The sequence below is a fragment of the Durio zibethinus genome, chromosome 24 (assembly GCF_047325235.1).
Source record: "Durio zibethinus cultivar Kanyao isolate XHJ-2024 chromosome 24, ASM4732523v1, whole genome shotgun sequence".
NCBI lineage: Eukaryota > Viridiplantae > Streptophyta > Magnoliopsida > Malvales > Malvaceae > Durio > Durio zibethinus.
In genome coordinates this window covers 16,646,806-16,663,010 of record NC_143185.1, presented here as the reverse complement: position 1 = coordinate 16,663,010, position 16,205 = coordinate 16,646,806, and the positions used below count along the sequence as shown (strand labels likewise).

The following is a 16,205-nucleotide window of genomic DNA, read 5'->3' as shown; positions in this document are numbered from 1 at the left end:
ATTAATTGGTACCAATTTATGGGTGTTATAGGAGTGCTAATCATTTCCCATATATAATCGACTCTTGAACCCAATTTGATTTTTCGTATATCGAAATTTATTTTTTTGATAAACTTTAAACCCGTATTTATAATTTTATTAAAAAGATAAATGTTTGGGTGGTCAATCACACCCTAAAAAAAATTGATGACAACTTTCTTTATTTTTCTTGATTTTAAAATTTTTTACGTCTGATAATCCTAAAACCGTTATGACAGTTATTATAAATCATATGATTGTGAGGCGTGGTTAATTAAAAGAGATAATGCATTGAGCATCTGCTTATCTGCTTTAGTAAGGGCACAAGAGATAATATAAAACATTTTTTTTTAATGAGCACAAGAGATATTATATGCTCCGATCATCAAGAAAATGACAAGTGAATATAGATCGAGCAGCAACATCATCATCATGACATGTACCTAAAATCATGAAAAATAAAAAAATAAAAAAAAAACGAGGCTAAAACAGGAAGAACATAAATTCTCTATTAATCGTCTTGCAGTAACTTCTTGAGCAGTTCTTGGCAACCATCTGCTGCCTTCTCCTGGAGGAATCCCATTGCATTTGCATAATGAAGGTTGGCAATGGCACCATTACTGCGGGTGAGAATAACAGTGGCCTTGTTACGTCTAGGATCCGCAATCTTGCAGCTGGGAATGGGGCTGCTGACAAGCGTAGCATAGCATAATTGGTCTTGGTGGTCATCTTCAACCAAAATGTTATATGTTCCAGTTGAGTCGGTCAGTGCCCCAATGCTGTATTGCAACCTTAAAGTTATCCTGTCATAGCAATTGATTTCCACCCTTGCACCTAAAATAAAGGAAACCAACAAAGTTAAAAAAAAAGATTGAACAGTAGGGAACTGATCAGAGAGATTAAACATTGAATAAAAACAAACCCATAACCGAAAGGGAAACATTTATTTGATTATTCTACCAGGTATGTAAGTGCATTTGGATGTTTCAAAGCCAGCACGGCAGGCATCACAGTAAACTTTGCCGATGATATGGAAAGGCTCCCTGCGTGCATTAATGAGCAGAGGGAGAACACAGATAGCAAGCAACAAGAACAACTTAGTAGCCATTGTTTTGATTTGAGAGCAAGAGGTGATAGAAAAATGGCTTACCCAAAGAGAAGGAAAGATCGAAAACAAAAAATATAGGGGGGGGGGGGGGGGGGAAGAGTGATATTTTATAGGGTTATTGGCCTTATTCATGTGTCAAATTTGTTAGTTTTGGGGACTTCGAAGATGGTCACATGCACAAACAATATTGAAAGATTTCCGCATCTGGTGGCATTTTGTTCTCAAATCAAATCCACTTGCCAAATCCTTCGTTTGCGCCAAATTTTGTTTATGGAGTCTGCAAAATATAAATTATACTACCATAATAACCAGCAATGTATGAAAAATGAGATGCTTGGATACATTAACCATCAACAAGTAACTCACAAGTTATATCTTTGTGGCTAATGTGCTAGCAATTCTGAAATGGAAATTTTAAGCCTTGATGCCCAATTGTATTTTATTAAAAAAAAATCGAATTCAGCTTCTTTAAACATCAAAAATAAATAAATATATATAATATGGACTTATTACTGAATTAAAATTTTCAATATAAAAATACTATAAAATTCTGGACTTTTTACTAGGTGTGAGTCCAAATTGAAATACCCTACCCTTGAAAAAAAAAAAAAAAAGCTTCCCTATCATTGTCTCTAGCGTATTTATTAAATTATTTTTTGTATAAAGCACACTAAATCCTAAATTGATTTAATATCATATTTTAAAAATAATTGTATGAATTAAATTAGTTAAATTTTAGATAAACTTATTTAATTTCAGTTTGAAAAAGTCCGACCTAAATAAAGATACAACATTGTTCAATCCATGATCTCATTCCAAATTAATTAAAGCCTTTACGCCATTGATTAGCGATAATCCGAGACATGTAAGCTGCATTTCAAATGTACTAAAAATGCATAATTTACTAGCCTGCCCCAACCAGCAAAAGGTTAGAAACTTTAATATACATGTGCAAATCCGAACTTAATGGAAGGGAAAGCATGAAAAAAATATAGCATGTCTAAACAACATCACTCTAAGACATAAAAAATGAAAAAAGCTATGATCGGTTTTGACTTAATATTTTATCAAACTTTAGTTATTAATGTAGACTTTAATGAAATTTGTGGATCCCGAAACAAAACCACCGTATTTTGCAATTTTTTTTTATAAAAAATTAAGTGGCTAAATATTTATGAAAATTTTAAGATGAAGAAGATGCAGATCATGTGCATGACCCGTGCGTAAAACTTGGATCATTGTCAATGACAGCATGCATCACATGAAGGTCAAAAACAGGCATGATTTTTTTAAAATGGTAAAGAGTCTTAGGGGTCTTAATTGAAAACATTAAAATGAATGTTGCTAAAACATAAAATCAAAAACCAAAAAAATTTAAGAGATTATATTTTACACGTTATCAATAAACTTTTTTAATTTTATAAATGAAATTAAAAAATTAATATTTATCTCAATTTTTTGAATTAGTTATTTTTAATATATCATAATGATATGTATCATTAAACCTGTTTATAAAGTCTAAAACCCTCACAGCAACGAATGCAAAAATTTTTCAAAATTTAATCATGAGTAAATAAATAAAATGTAAAAATAAGGTTATTTGAAAATAATAATAATCATGTAGAAAATCAGGTTGTCAACCATGAAAATTTTATCTTCTTACTCTTTAATCAAACATTTATTGGATAAGACATTAAAATTTTTCTAAATTTTTACAAATAGAATTAATTAACAAGCTTTCATATTTATATATATATATATATATATATATATTGTCGTAATAGTTTTAGAGTCATCCGATAAATTTAAAAATAACATTAAAAAAAAAACGAAATCATCATCAATTTTTTTTTATCATATGCGATTGGTAACCTATTAAAACAAATTCTTTTAATGAAATTTTAAGATTAATTAAAATTTATTAAAAAAATAATTTTATAATTTACAAAGTAGTTTGAGTTCGAAAATCGATTACGTGTAAAAAAATATTAGTGCTCCCACAACGCTCATTTAAAACGGTATCAATTAAAAAGACGTTATTCTTTGATTTTAATAAAAACAATGTTAGTTTTGATATTTGAAAAATAATTTGGATGACTTCTTTTGTTTATTGAAGTTTTATTTATTATTATTATTATTATTATTATAGTTGTTGTTGTTTTGTTTTATTCGAGAAAAATAAATTAAAATTTTTTTTATTAAAATAATTCTTTAAATGCTCCAGTATATTAGTAACATTAAAAAAATTCTTTTTCACCTAAAAATTTTTTAGGCATTAATTTTCGGAATACTTTAGAAACTTATTATTAGGGATTCGTATTTTCATTTTCGTAAAAATGAAAACATACATGTAATGCAAATGACAATAAGTTAATGAAAAAATTTTATTTTATTCCTAAAAATTTTATTGATTTTTTTTATTTTTGATGAAAAGAAAAATTTTTATCATATTGAAATTTTTTTATAAATGCTCCAATACACTGATAATATTTTAAAAAAAGCTTCTCACTTAAGGATTTTATAAAGCATCTCTATTTGAAATACTTTTAGAACCCTATTATTAGCTAAAATTTTCTTTTCCCTCATTTTTTTATTATTTTATTTTTAATAAATTAGTTTATTTTTATTTACCATTTTATAGTGAAAAAAACATTTTTATTGTATTGAAAACTTTTTATAAATACTCCAATAATTAGTAATATTTAAAAAAAATATATTTTCACCTAGAGATTTCACAGGTATGACTACTCATAATACCTTTAAATGTCATCATCAAATAAAAATTTTCTTTGTTTACATTTTTACTAATTTTTAATAATTTTATTAATAATGTTTACTATTTTTTATTTTTAATTTTAAAAATTTTCAAAGGTTAGAAACCATTTTTTTATTATTGGTATCATAGTCATTAATTATTAATTATAATTTTTTTATCATTATTTTATAAGGTGTATTTCAAATTTTAACAAAATTATAAAAAATTTTAACTATATATTTTATTATTTAATTATTTTTACTTTATTTTTACTAATTATTATTATAAAAACAACAAGAATTTATTCTACCAAACTTAAACATTTTAACATACACAAATATTAATGATAAAAATTCAAATAACAAAAATATTCAAAAACAAATCAAAAAATTCTAAAAAAATTTTTTACTTAAACCGAATTGATCAACAATTTGATCAACACCGGTTTGAGTCAATTATGCTAGACCGATTAGTCATTAAAGAAGGAGTCGGTTAACGAGTTGCTGTGCAAACCTCAGATTGGGTCGTCAGGTTGACGCGTGGATCTTTAAGGGCCAAAATGATGTCATTTTGACTCTTTTTCAAGCAGTGTTGTTTTGTTTTTACGTCTCCTATATAAAAAGCCCTAAATTGTTTTTAGCTCATTTCCTTCTTACTCTTAAAAAAAAAAAAAAAAACTCAAAAAAACTTTCTCCTCTTCCTCCTAACAAATCCATGGGTCGGTTGCTACCTACCATGACGATCGCCATGCTCTTTGCCTCTAATGGTCATAGCTATAGTGCCGATGAATAAAAAAATAAAAAAAATTTTAGAAAATTACCAAACCTCATTTTACCCTTTAAACCCAAATTTGACCTTATTTTCTTTTTTCTTTAAAAAAAAAAAAATCAATCGACATGAATTAAGTTGAAACCTTTTAATTACACCAAAAAAAATTTTTTTATTGTTACTAGCACTGCATACCCTTTTCCAGGGGTTGTGTCTTTTTTTTTTCTTTTCTTTTTTTGCTTTGGTTGTGGTATTTTGGTTTTTGTTTTGGGTTTTAACAAAAAGAATTTTTTTTGGTTCGACAAACTTCTTTTTTTTTTTTTTTTCTTTTGGCAAGGTTTTTTCTTCTTTGGGTTTTTTTTTTTTTTGTTAGGATTTTCCCCTTTTTTATGGGTTGTTCTTGGATCCTTTTCTTGTTTGATGGGTGCTCCATTTATAGAGCCAAGCAAGATCTCATATCCCAGAAAATCTGAGATTTTTTTGTTGAAAATTGGCTCAAGGTTAGACCGGTGTCAGAGGCTTGTCGATGACTATCAGTGCCACTGTTGGTGGTTGGGATTTTGGATTTTAAAGATGAGTGTATTTAATGCACCAAGACTTTTGGCAGAAAAAAAGCCAAAAAAAAAATAAAGAAAAATAAATAATACTACTAATAATAATAAATAAAAATAAAACAAAATAGGTGTTTACATATATATATGAGTTTATATTTGATAAATTATCAATGTATAAACTTTATAACTATAGTAAATCGAATGATGTCACCAAATTAATGAATAAATATCAATTCTTAAAATAAATATATAAAAAATTAATATTTTTTAAAAGAATTTACTTATTAATGAGCTGATATCATTTGATTTATCTCATTAATGAAGTGATATTATCCGATTCACTAACAGTATATAAAATCTATATACTAATAGTGTGTCAAATATAAATCTTATATAGATATTAGATAAGTTGTTAAAACTTGTTAAATATTATTCAAATTCTTAAAATTTTTGCATATAGAATAATATGTTTAATTAACAAGCTTATATCAATTTTAATTTTTATTTACTTTTCGATTAAGAACTTCATGAATATTATTTAAGAAACTCTATTTAAATCATATTCATAAAAAAAAAGAATAATTAGGGAGATAAAGTAAAGCATAGAAATCTTATAATTGAAATTTGAATGTTATAAACTCATTCAAAAAGCATAAAGACGGAAACAAAATAAAAAGAAAAAAGTTGTTTTTTTTTTTACAAGTTCGAATTTTTTTTGAATTGAAACATTTCAAGTTAAAATCAAGTTATAATGGGTTTTAATCATGTTAATCTTGATATCGAATTAATTATTTTAAAATAGGATTGTTTCAAATTTCAAAAATTTTCATATTTAAATAATTTTAAATTCAAATTTAGTTGAATTTGAATATAATTTTTTGCAAAAAAAATTTTTTGAATTGAGATTCATTGTATTTCTACCACTTTTACTAACAAATTTAATTTTTTTAATTTTTAATTTAACCATAAGTTTTTTGTTTTATTATTTATCTAATTAAAAAATATTATGACTATAATTTTTTTTTGAAATCTTAATCTTTAAACGTCATTCCAAAATTGATTCAAAAGTTAATAAATATAATTAATAAGAGTGGAGACATGTTTGGACGTAGGTAAAAATTTTGGGTTCCGAGTCATAATCTCCCTTGTACAAGAAAATATAAAATTAAGCCTGTTACCTTGAAGCAAGCCGAGGGGCCTGCAAGCCTGCGAGTACTAATCAGGCCGAACCTTGGCACTTGGCAGTTCTAAGCCTGTATGTAACAGGGGTCGCAGAGAATGAGACAATATTCAACCTGTGCCTATATATAACTGTTATTCAAAATCAAAAATTTTTTATTTAAAAAAAATACCTTTGCTGTTTCCTGCTAATCCCACACCTTGGGCGGCCAAAAGTATAAATTTTCCCTTTTTAACTACCAAATGGGCCAGCAATTGTCTTGATGTCATTGTAGGATATGGCTGATCACCTAAGGTCTTAGCCACCATCTCAATGCTTGTAAAATTCTCAGATGACCCCTTTTTTTTTTAAGATGGGTGCTGGCTGGAAGGGTTTTTGCCTCTGTCTGTTAGTGAATATTGAAATAGCGACTTGGTGTAGGAGATGTCAGATTGTTTATGCAATACCCATATGAACTTAGGCACCAGCTCCAAAGAGAAAGCCTAGCTTTTCAATAGAAACAAAAATAAAATAAAAGCTTTCCGGTTGCTTCAGTCTTTGCTCTTTGAGCGGATCTTTTTCTCAATTGTCAATGATATTGCAGCTTTTTGGTCAAAAAATTCCAACTTACAATTGTAACAGTTTTTTGGCGAAAAAGTTTTGATAAATGAAACTAAAATTTTAGTTATTAATTAAGGGTTTTATAATGAATTTATGTTTCATATATTATTATTGTATAAATTTTATTATATATTATCAATAATTAAATTATGTTATTTCATTAACGAATAAATATCAATCTATAAAATAAATATATAAAAAAATTAAAATTTTTTAAAAATTTATTCATTAATAAAATAATATCATTTGATTCATCTTATTCATTAATAATGTATAAAATTATATATAAAAAAATGTATATATAATCTTTATTAATTCATAAAATGATCATATTAAATAGTATCTTATCTCAATACATTGAAATTCATCACATTTATCTTGCTAAAAACAATTTTTTTAACTAATTTTAAAAATTTTGATATTAAGAATAGGGATGGGATTATTTGGATTCGAATCTTAGCATTTGTGCTGCTAAATCAAGAGACGGTCAGTGGTAGACAATTAACTTTTAAAATTATCCTTAAAACACTGTTAACAAAATTCTCTTACTCAATGAGAAAGGGTCTAAACAAACAATTGGCACAGTCACAATTGTTAGGTACTTCCTACATAGAGCTTGTGGTTATAAAGAAATCAGATGACTTTTCACCATAAATTAAACAGCCTATAAATATATAACGATTTAAAACCTAATTTCTAGCAATCAACTGTCTCCTATTCTTAGCATTTAGCATAATAAAAAGATTTGTATTTTAACTACAAAAGGGATATGTAATGGTAGTAACAATGGAGCAATCGTTCTCAAACTTGAAATCTTCATTTTAATGTGGGGTTTGGTAATTTCCATTTTCTTCCAAAAATGGGGAGAATGAAGGATCACATGAATGATATAATACGTACATGTGACAAAATTCATCCATATTATAATTATGTGTTGATGGACAGATGGATTTAAATCAATTTTAAAATTTTGTGTATAAAAGTCACACATAAAAGAAATATACATTTTTGTAATTTAGGTCAAGCTGCAATTCATTTTCAATTTTAAAAAATAAGATAATCTGTTAATAAAATATAAAATTTTTAATTTTAATGATATTTAAATTCCAACTTCAACTATTAAAAAAAAAAAATCAACAACCATTGACGATTTTAGAAGTTTGGGCTCGGGCTCAGATGGGTTTATTTGAGCAAAATGGCCTTAATCATTAGTGAAAAAAAAAAAAAAAAAAAAAAAAAAAAACTCAAAAGTCAAAACAGTCACTGGAGACAAAATAGTAGTTCTAGTTCGTATAATTCCTGCAACTAGATTAAAAGGACAGAAAAGTGCAGAGCAGCATCCTTTCAATTTCAACATCCCCAAAGAATTTTTTTTTTCCCCATAACTTTACTGTAGCCAACCTCATTTTCTGGCTTGCTTTGATGATTTCTTCCTGGGAATGCATTTTCCTTTTACTGCCTTGTCTTTTTTCTTCCCTTCCACTGTTTCACCAACTCCAACCTTGCAGCTCCTGATAAATCAAAATAAAAAATTAACCGAGTCAGTGTTCCAAAGAGAAAAAAATATTACTACTATAATTCACTCAGAAATTAAGTTTATTCCAATATAATCTTTTTCACTGCATTGACAAGTTCTATTTTCTTTAAGGAAAATGAACGTGCAAGTGAATTTTACCGTGAAAATGGTAGAGTTAAGCAGGAACCAAATCAATCACCTTTCTTCATTATAGGAATTGGATTTTTTGAACACTGGCTGATCAGCCACAACTCGGTTCTCTGCTTTCATTGACTCCACAATACTGCCACTGAAATACTCCTTCTCTTCAGCCTGTAAATTACCAAACCTTGGATTTTCAGACATGCAGCTTATCATCTGATCATCTTCAGTAACCTTTACTGCACTCTTATAAAAAACCCCTCTATGCAAATTTTCACCCTTCTTCACCACGGTGTTTGGTGCTACCGATTGCTTCATAGTAGGCACGTTCTTTGCTTTGTTAACAGCTAAGTTCCCACATGCAATAAGTTGAAGCAGAACAGAGTTACGACTTGGTGCTGACCCAGTGGCAACTGGGTCACCATCTTCAAACCGCTTGGAAGTACTGTTTTTGCTTTGGTTTTGTTTTTCATAGAGGACGGAAGATGTTGATAGAAGGGAAGGGTCCTGTTGAGCTGTCTCAGAAATGGTTTTTTGGGTTTCTTGGCCATTGGTTTCTTGATCTTCAAGTTCATCAGTAGAAACCCCTCTTGAGCAGCGAGAGTGAGGAGTTGTTGAGCTTGTGTAACATGTTTTCTCCTCATCTAATTCATACTCCTCCTCTTCTTCTTCTTCTTCTTCTTCATCGAATTCTTGATCTTCATATGTTGCTGTCCTTTCTGCTTCTTGGGCTCCCCTGTTTCGAGTCAGAGTAAAAGTTGGGGATTTTTGTTTGGCATGAAGGTTTGGTTCCTGAAAATGTGGCCCCCTGTTGCTGATTTGCAGTTGCTGTAATCTTTCTGCAACAAACAAATCATCCCTTCAGTCATACATTTGGATTAAAAATGTAGTTTTCTTAAACTTTCAAGGTAAATTAGGTATGGAAATTAAGTAGCTGACCAGAGCAACGATCAACCAATTCTGAGCCTTTGAGTACATATTCAGCTCCATCTGATGGAGGAATAATGTCATTGCCTGCTAAGTCATTCCATATATAACCATTCTTGTAACTCCTAACAATCAAACACTAAAATCAGTTGAAAACAAACACGAAAAGGAAAAGAAAGTCATTTGATGGTTTTAGGAAGAAAAATGGAAATGTACCTTTTGCAAGACCAAGAGTAAAGAGAGGGCATTCCTTTGCCTCTGAGAGCTGTGAGTCTGTCCATTACATCTGTGAAACAAGAAGAGAAAATTAATCAGGTGATCGTTTTAGACTTGAAGAGAAAAGTAACCAAATGGGCAGATGAACGTGTGGATTACCTTTCAAACGAAGTGGTTGATTGGCGGAATGAGTGACTTCCATGTAATGAGGATGCTCAAGCTGGCCGTTTCTAGTCAGATAGTAAACAACTTGAACTTTTCTGATGGGCTTCACGACCTTTGGCTGCATACATATTTTGGCCCTGTCTGGGCTGGTTTCTCTGGCTCTTCTACTTCTCACATCCATGTTTCCTTCACCCACTTACTCCTTCCTGTTCGCTCTTGACAAATCCTTGATTTCATTCACTGCACAACTGGAACCAAAGGGTCATTAAAAGGTGCAAACAACAGTTTTAACTTTGGATTCTTCTAGATTTTATGGTTCGTAAGAATGGCGAGAGAGAGAGAGAGAGAGAGAGAGAGAGAGAGAGAGAGAAATGGACTGTCAGTGCTGGGTCTCAGTTAATTCAGTTGAATTTTCTTTGACTTTTGGCGATGCTCTGATCCCAAACTAAGGCAAATGGAAACGAGGAAAATTGGCCGGTAGCAAACCAATTCACAGAAGCGTCAACCTTTCTGCAGTAGCTCTATATTCTAGGATGCTAAGGTCGGTGATTTTAGACTGTTGTTTTGTCAGAAGGGTTATTACTGTTCTTTGTAGATTTTCACCATGCTTTGCACTAAACATAGCAATAATTGCTTTTCATGTGAAAAAGGATTCATATAATCATTTCTTCGACAGGCTATGGCTCAATTCTGGCTTATCTTTGAGCTTCTCAATCCTTGAAATTATGCTTGAATGAAGGACCTTTCTACTATCTAGCTTCTTCAGACAATTTTTGATTGGTGAATCAAGGGATCAACCTTAAAACAAAAAACAATTTAGACTTGACGGTTTGAATTACCCATCGTAAGCATCCTAAGAAGATTGGGATGCAAAGTTGGAATTCTTGTTCTCCCTTGTATTTTCCGCATGTAATTGTCAAAAAAGAAAAACTTAGAACAAAGGAGGTCCTTTCGTTGGATGATTGCCATGATTTTTTCCATTTACAAATGTTTCTTTAATGATTTTACTTCATTAATTTCTTACCTAATCATACTTTATTAAAGCTTAAAAAAGCACAAATAATTAGGAATAATAAAATTCGAAGTATAATTTAATTAATTTATGTATTTAATCATAAAGATAAAATTTAATAAATTTAAAATTTAAAATTTAAAATTTATTATTTATAATCTCTCTCTCAATTCTTATATGGCGAGCTCCTTCGATTTTTTGTGAAAATAAACGATGAACGAAACTAATTAACTCAAATGTTTAGATCTAACTCGCTTGCAAACAAATTTATCTGCTATTGCTTCCAGATTCGCTATCTGGACAAATTCATTATCCCACACATAAAAAGCTAGCCGTTACTCAAATAATTGGCCGATCCATTTTTTTCACTAGTACGTACTGACTTGTAGCAGGCTTGGCTTGGCAACTAAGCAAATTACAAAATTTCAGAAACGAAGTGGATCTCCAACTGTGATATATGAACTAGAATTAGATCCATGTTTCGTTGTAGGACAATATTTTATTTTTTAAATTATATTTTAAATATAAAAAAAATAAAATTTTTATGTCAAAATTTATAGTGTGAATTGAAAAAAAAAATGATAAAATTTGTGTCGCAATAAAAACAGAGTCAAATAAGGCTTTAGTTATCTTTATTTAATTTAAAATAAAATAATATATAATAAATATATTTATAATATAATATAATATATTTAAAAATATATATATTTATTAAATTTAAAATATAAATTTCAACACTTGATTTTTTTTTTAACTTTTACACTCCAATTACTTCTATATAAAAAAAAACTTCTTCAATTCTCAAAACTTTTATTTATTATTTTGATAAAACGAATTAAAATAAAGTTATTTAAGTCATTAGATGTGTAAGTATTTATATTTCAAAAAATTTGTACATTAAAAAATGATAATTAAAATTTCAGCATTTATAATTTTGTTAAGTTTTATATTAGGATTTTTTATGTACAAAAAATAAAATTTAATAGATTAATCAAAATCTATGACTAAATATAAAAGAAGTCCCTGATTCTAATTTGCTGTCCAAGTAATGAATGTAATCAAAAAAATAATTTGAGGATAGATTTAGACATCAATAATGTTTGCTTTAATTTTCGCCATTTCACAAACCAATCCTTAAAAGTTTCTAGAGGGATATATATGCGAAATAGCGGGTTTTTCATTTTATGCAACAACAGAGGCGGATTGGAGGATTCCACGGTGAAAAAAGACGACGGTCAGACAAATAGCAAAGGGATTGATGACGAGCATGATGAAAAATCTGGCAGGGTCATCAGAGAAGAGAGTGGAGCAGAGGTCGGTTAACATGACGGTGCTAAGCACGACATACCCTTTTAAGATGCCAGAGACTAGGTCTCGGTTTATTTGTTTTTGCTCTTGACCCCTAAATTAAAGTTTGTTTCTTGATCTACTCTTGCGTGTTGATTATAACATGTATTTTTAAGGTGAGGTCTTTTTTATTTTGTAGTTTTGAATAACGCTTTGAAAGTTTGGATGCTTAGTATTAGACGAATGTACATAAATCTTTTTCTGATTTAGCTTCTGGTTTTTTATGTCAGTGCTTTAGGTCTTGTGGCGCATTCGGGTGGTCAATCCAATAATGTGACCCATTATTTTTTCCTGTTTCAAATCTGTTTCATCTGTTCGTATAGAAGAGCATGGTTTTGAGAGTACCACTATTGCTGACATTTTGAAAGCGAAAGGTAAAGGTGCAAATTGGCTCTTGCCTTTGGATGACACTGTGTACAATGTTATGAAGTCAGTAGGCATCTTTACGATTTTTTTAATAAGAAAAAATTCAGAAATAAATATATTATTTATATTTTTTAAATTAAGATAAAATATATCGTATTTAATAATTTAAAATAAATAATTAATAATCACCGATAAATTTAAAATTTAAAATTATTTTATAAAAAAAATAATTTTAATTAATTAAATCAATTACTTATTAATAATACTGATATACATGTTTAATCGATTTATTTTTTTTTAGATCACTCGACACAATGTCGGTGCCTTGGAGGTTGTAAATCTTGGGAAGTAAAAATTAATTGCGAGTATCATCACGGAGAGAGGTATTTAACCAAAATATACCTTTATAAGATGAATTAGGCACCAAGACATTTCAAAATTTGAATGAATGAAGTATTCAAAATTTTCCTGTACCTATAGGGTTATAGAAGGAATGAAAAAAAATTCATGGTTTACGAATCTTCCTATGCTAGGTCTTTTCTGTTATTTATTGAGCAATATTATTAGTCAGAGAGAATGGGACAAAACTAAGGATTCTATGATTCAAATAGTTTTAACACCTTGATATGCTTTCTAAGGATTTTGCAAAACTATAAACCAAGTTATAGAGATAATCAAGACAAAAGATTCGAAAGCCCCCTTCTTAGAGACAAGAGATTCAGAAGCCCCGTGGGTATTCGATTTCCCTTCTCCTTTCTCTTACAAAAAAAAAATCCAAGTTAATATATATGTATTCTTTATGTAGACATTATGTTGCTTTTTCTTTTCTTTTTTTTTTTTTTTTGAATTGGAAATTTTTTCATGTAGAATGCTACACCACAAACGTGCCCTGTTGATCTTAGTGGAAAATGTGCTGAGGATAGTGAATGGGAAAAGGAATTTTTCCCTGGAATTCCTAAAATTAAATATGAGGTAAAGACTATTAAATCCCAATAGTTATGCAAAATAAATTGATTGTGTTTGTTAATAAAAAATTTAAAAAGGGTTTATTTTCTTTGTGGAGATTTTATTAGAAATAAAAAATATGGCTCTCAAAACAAACATAATTGTGATTGTCATAGCTTAATTATTCAAATATTATGAAATGTAACTACAATTTCGACTTCAAGGTCCTCTTAGCAAAAATCCACTTGCATACAAATGGTATAATGCAGAATAGGAAATTTTTGGGAAGAAAGTGAAGGTCGGTTTCCATTCTTAACTTATGCGAGATTTATCAAGATGTTGATGATTGTTGACTAGACAAAAATGGTGTAGTATTGGTTGAGATTTAGTGTTGTGTTTTGATAAACTTTTCGTAGGACAGGTGTTTAGACATTCAATTTTGTTCAATTGATTTGAATTTATTTGATCTTTTAGGCATGATTTGTATATTTTTATTTAAGTCAGTTTAAATGTTAAATCGAATTAAATTTATTCGAACTTATTTTGAATTAATTATTTTTAATTTAATTTTATTGTTATTATCATTTAGAATTAATTTAATTAATTGAAAAATTACAAAAAGTATATTATAAATAATTAATTAATTAATCAAATTATAAAAAAGTATAAAATAAAAATTAATTACAAAAAAAGAATTAAATTACACAAAAAGAAATTAAATTACAGAAAAGGAAAGAAGAAAAAGCCAGCAAAGTGGCTAGTAGCCACTGTCACAGCAAGCCAAATGCTAAAAGCTTTGCACAGTGCACCATCCACTACCCCACGCACCAGGCTAAGATTGGCCCTCACTAGCACCCTGCCTGTTCCATGCCACAAGCGACCAAAATCTCTGGTTGGTCCTTTTTGTAAGATAATAAAATTCACATATTAAAAAAGAAGGGAAGCACCAATTTTCAAGAGAGGTTGAGCATCCACAAGAGCCCTTGATCCTAATCCCAGTATCCCATCTTCACAGCACCAAAACCTCCATTTCTAGACCATTTTCAAGCACCCATTACACCACCCTAGAACCCAACTTTCACACCCACAAACCCTTGCCTTCAACCCATCATAGCTTCCTCCACAGCCCTCCACAATAGCCCCCTCAACCACCAAATGGCCTTCATCTTCACCAGCTGACCAAAGGTCTGTACCCGTAGCCCTAAATTCCATGTCCTAAGCACCACAACAATCCTAACTCTTCCAATCACCAAAACTAGCCAAGCCAAGCCTCGTCCCTAGCTATACCCAGAACAGACCCTCTATCCTAGCACATAACTAACACCCTTACTAGTTGAGCCCCAGTACCAGAACCCAACTTCAACTAAAATACACAAAACTCATCTTCATCCTAGTATATACTAGTCATCAGTCCAAGCATAGCTTAGCCTCCTACACACGATTCTATGTCTGGCACAAACTCTTTATCTTGGCACACGTTAATCCCCAACCAAAGCCACAACCAGCTCTTTTCTTACCCACAATGGTTATATCACTAATCTTTGAACCAGAAAACCCATTTTTCCTTGACACCAACCAAATAGCCCTTCCCTTTCGCCCATGCCATTACCAACACATCATCCACCCAAAACACCAGAAAAACCCATGAAAAAACACCTAGCCAAAAAATAAAAAAAATATATAAAAAAATAATACACAGTTTTCCTTTAAGTGAGAAACCCAGCACCAAGCAATAACTGTGAAACAAAAAACAAATAAAAATCAGTTTCATTTAAAAAAAATAGGATAAAAAAAGAAAAGAAAGGCAACAAAGGCAACGTGAGTGGTGGCACCTTTCTTTAGGGAATCGGCAATAGTGGAAAGGGAGAGGAAAAAAAGAATATCAAAATAAATTGATTGTGTTTGTTAATAAAAAATTTAAAAAGGGTTTATTTTCTTTATGGAGATTTTATTAGAAATAAAAAATATGCTCTCAAAACAAACATGGTTTGATTGCCATAGCTTAATTATTCAAACATTATGAAATGTAACTATAATTTTGACTTCAAGGCCCTTCCAGCATTGCATACAAATGGTATAATGCAGAATAGGAAATTTTTAGGAAGAAAATGAAGACAGTTTCCATTCTTAACTTATGTGAGATTTATCAAGATGTTGATGGTTGTTGACTAGACAAAAAATGGTGTAGGATTGGTTGAGATTTAGTGTTGCGTTTTGACAAACTTTTCGTGGGATAGGTGTCGATCCTTTTGATGCACTCACAAAGTTTTGGCAATAGAAAGATGGTACCAATTTCATTGCTATGGCCAAAAAAAAGAAATAAGATTGATAGTTATTGCCCACTTTTCTTTGATTATTGATTAATGCTAATTCGCAACATGTAATGATTTTTTTTACTCTTTTTTGAAACAAATTATAGTGAGAGCCAATTTTGAATTCATAAACAAGCTTGGAGTTGATAGGTGGTGTTTCCATAACAGGGACATTGCTTTTGATGGCAAACCATTAGAGGTTAGATAGTTTTTTTATTTATTCTTAAAGTTGCTTTTATATTTGAATACTTTGAAATGAATTGGTTTTTTCTAAA

The 16,205-nt window shown here is 29.7% G+C and overlaps 2 protein-coding genes across 3 annotated transcripts; both read right to left on the bottom strand.

Annotated features, from left to right (window-relative positions):
• Positions 1 to 224: 224 nt before the first annotated feature.
• Positions 225 to 1,126, bottom strand: LOC111316124 (protein DOWNSTREAM OF FLC-like). Its single transcript, XM_022918136.2, has 2 exons — positions 979 to 1,126; positions 225 to 852 (listed from the first exon to the last, which is right to left on the bottom strand). The coding sequence occupies exons 1-2, from the start codon at positions 1,124 to 1,126 to the stop codon at positions 530 to 532; spliced, it is 471 nt and encodes a 156-aa protein (XP_022773871.1). The 3' UTR covers positions 225 to 529.
• A 7,127-nt stretch (positions 1,127 to 8,253) lies between these two features.
• LOC111316123 (protein SOSEKI 2-like) lies at positions 8,254 to 10,262 on the bottom strand. Of its 2 annotated transcripts, none has more exons than XM_089753665.1 (5): positions 9,943 to 10,262; positions 9,784 to 9,853; positions 9,580 to 9,692; positions 8,659 to 9,479; positions 8,254 to 8,494 (listed from the first exon to the last, which is right to left on the bottom strand). In XM_089753665.1, exons 1-4 carry the CDS (start codon positions 10,127 to 10,129, stop codon positions 8,695 to 8,697), a joined length of 1,155 nt encoding a protein of 384 aa, XP_089609791.1. In that variant the 5' UTR covers positions 10,130 to 10,262; the 3' UTR covers positions 8,254 to 8,494; positions 8,659 to 8,694. The 2 variants fall into 2 exon arrangements, with proteins under 2 accessions (XP_089609791.1, XP_022773870.1); XM_022918135.2 differs by having other exon boundaries at positions 8,699 to 9,479.
• Positions 10,263 to 16,205: the final 5,943 nt, after the last annotated feature.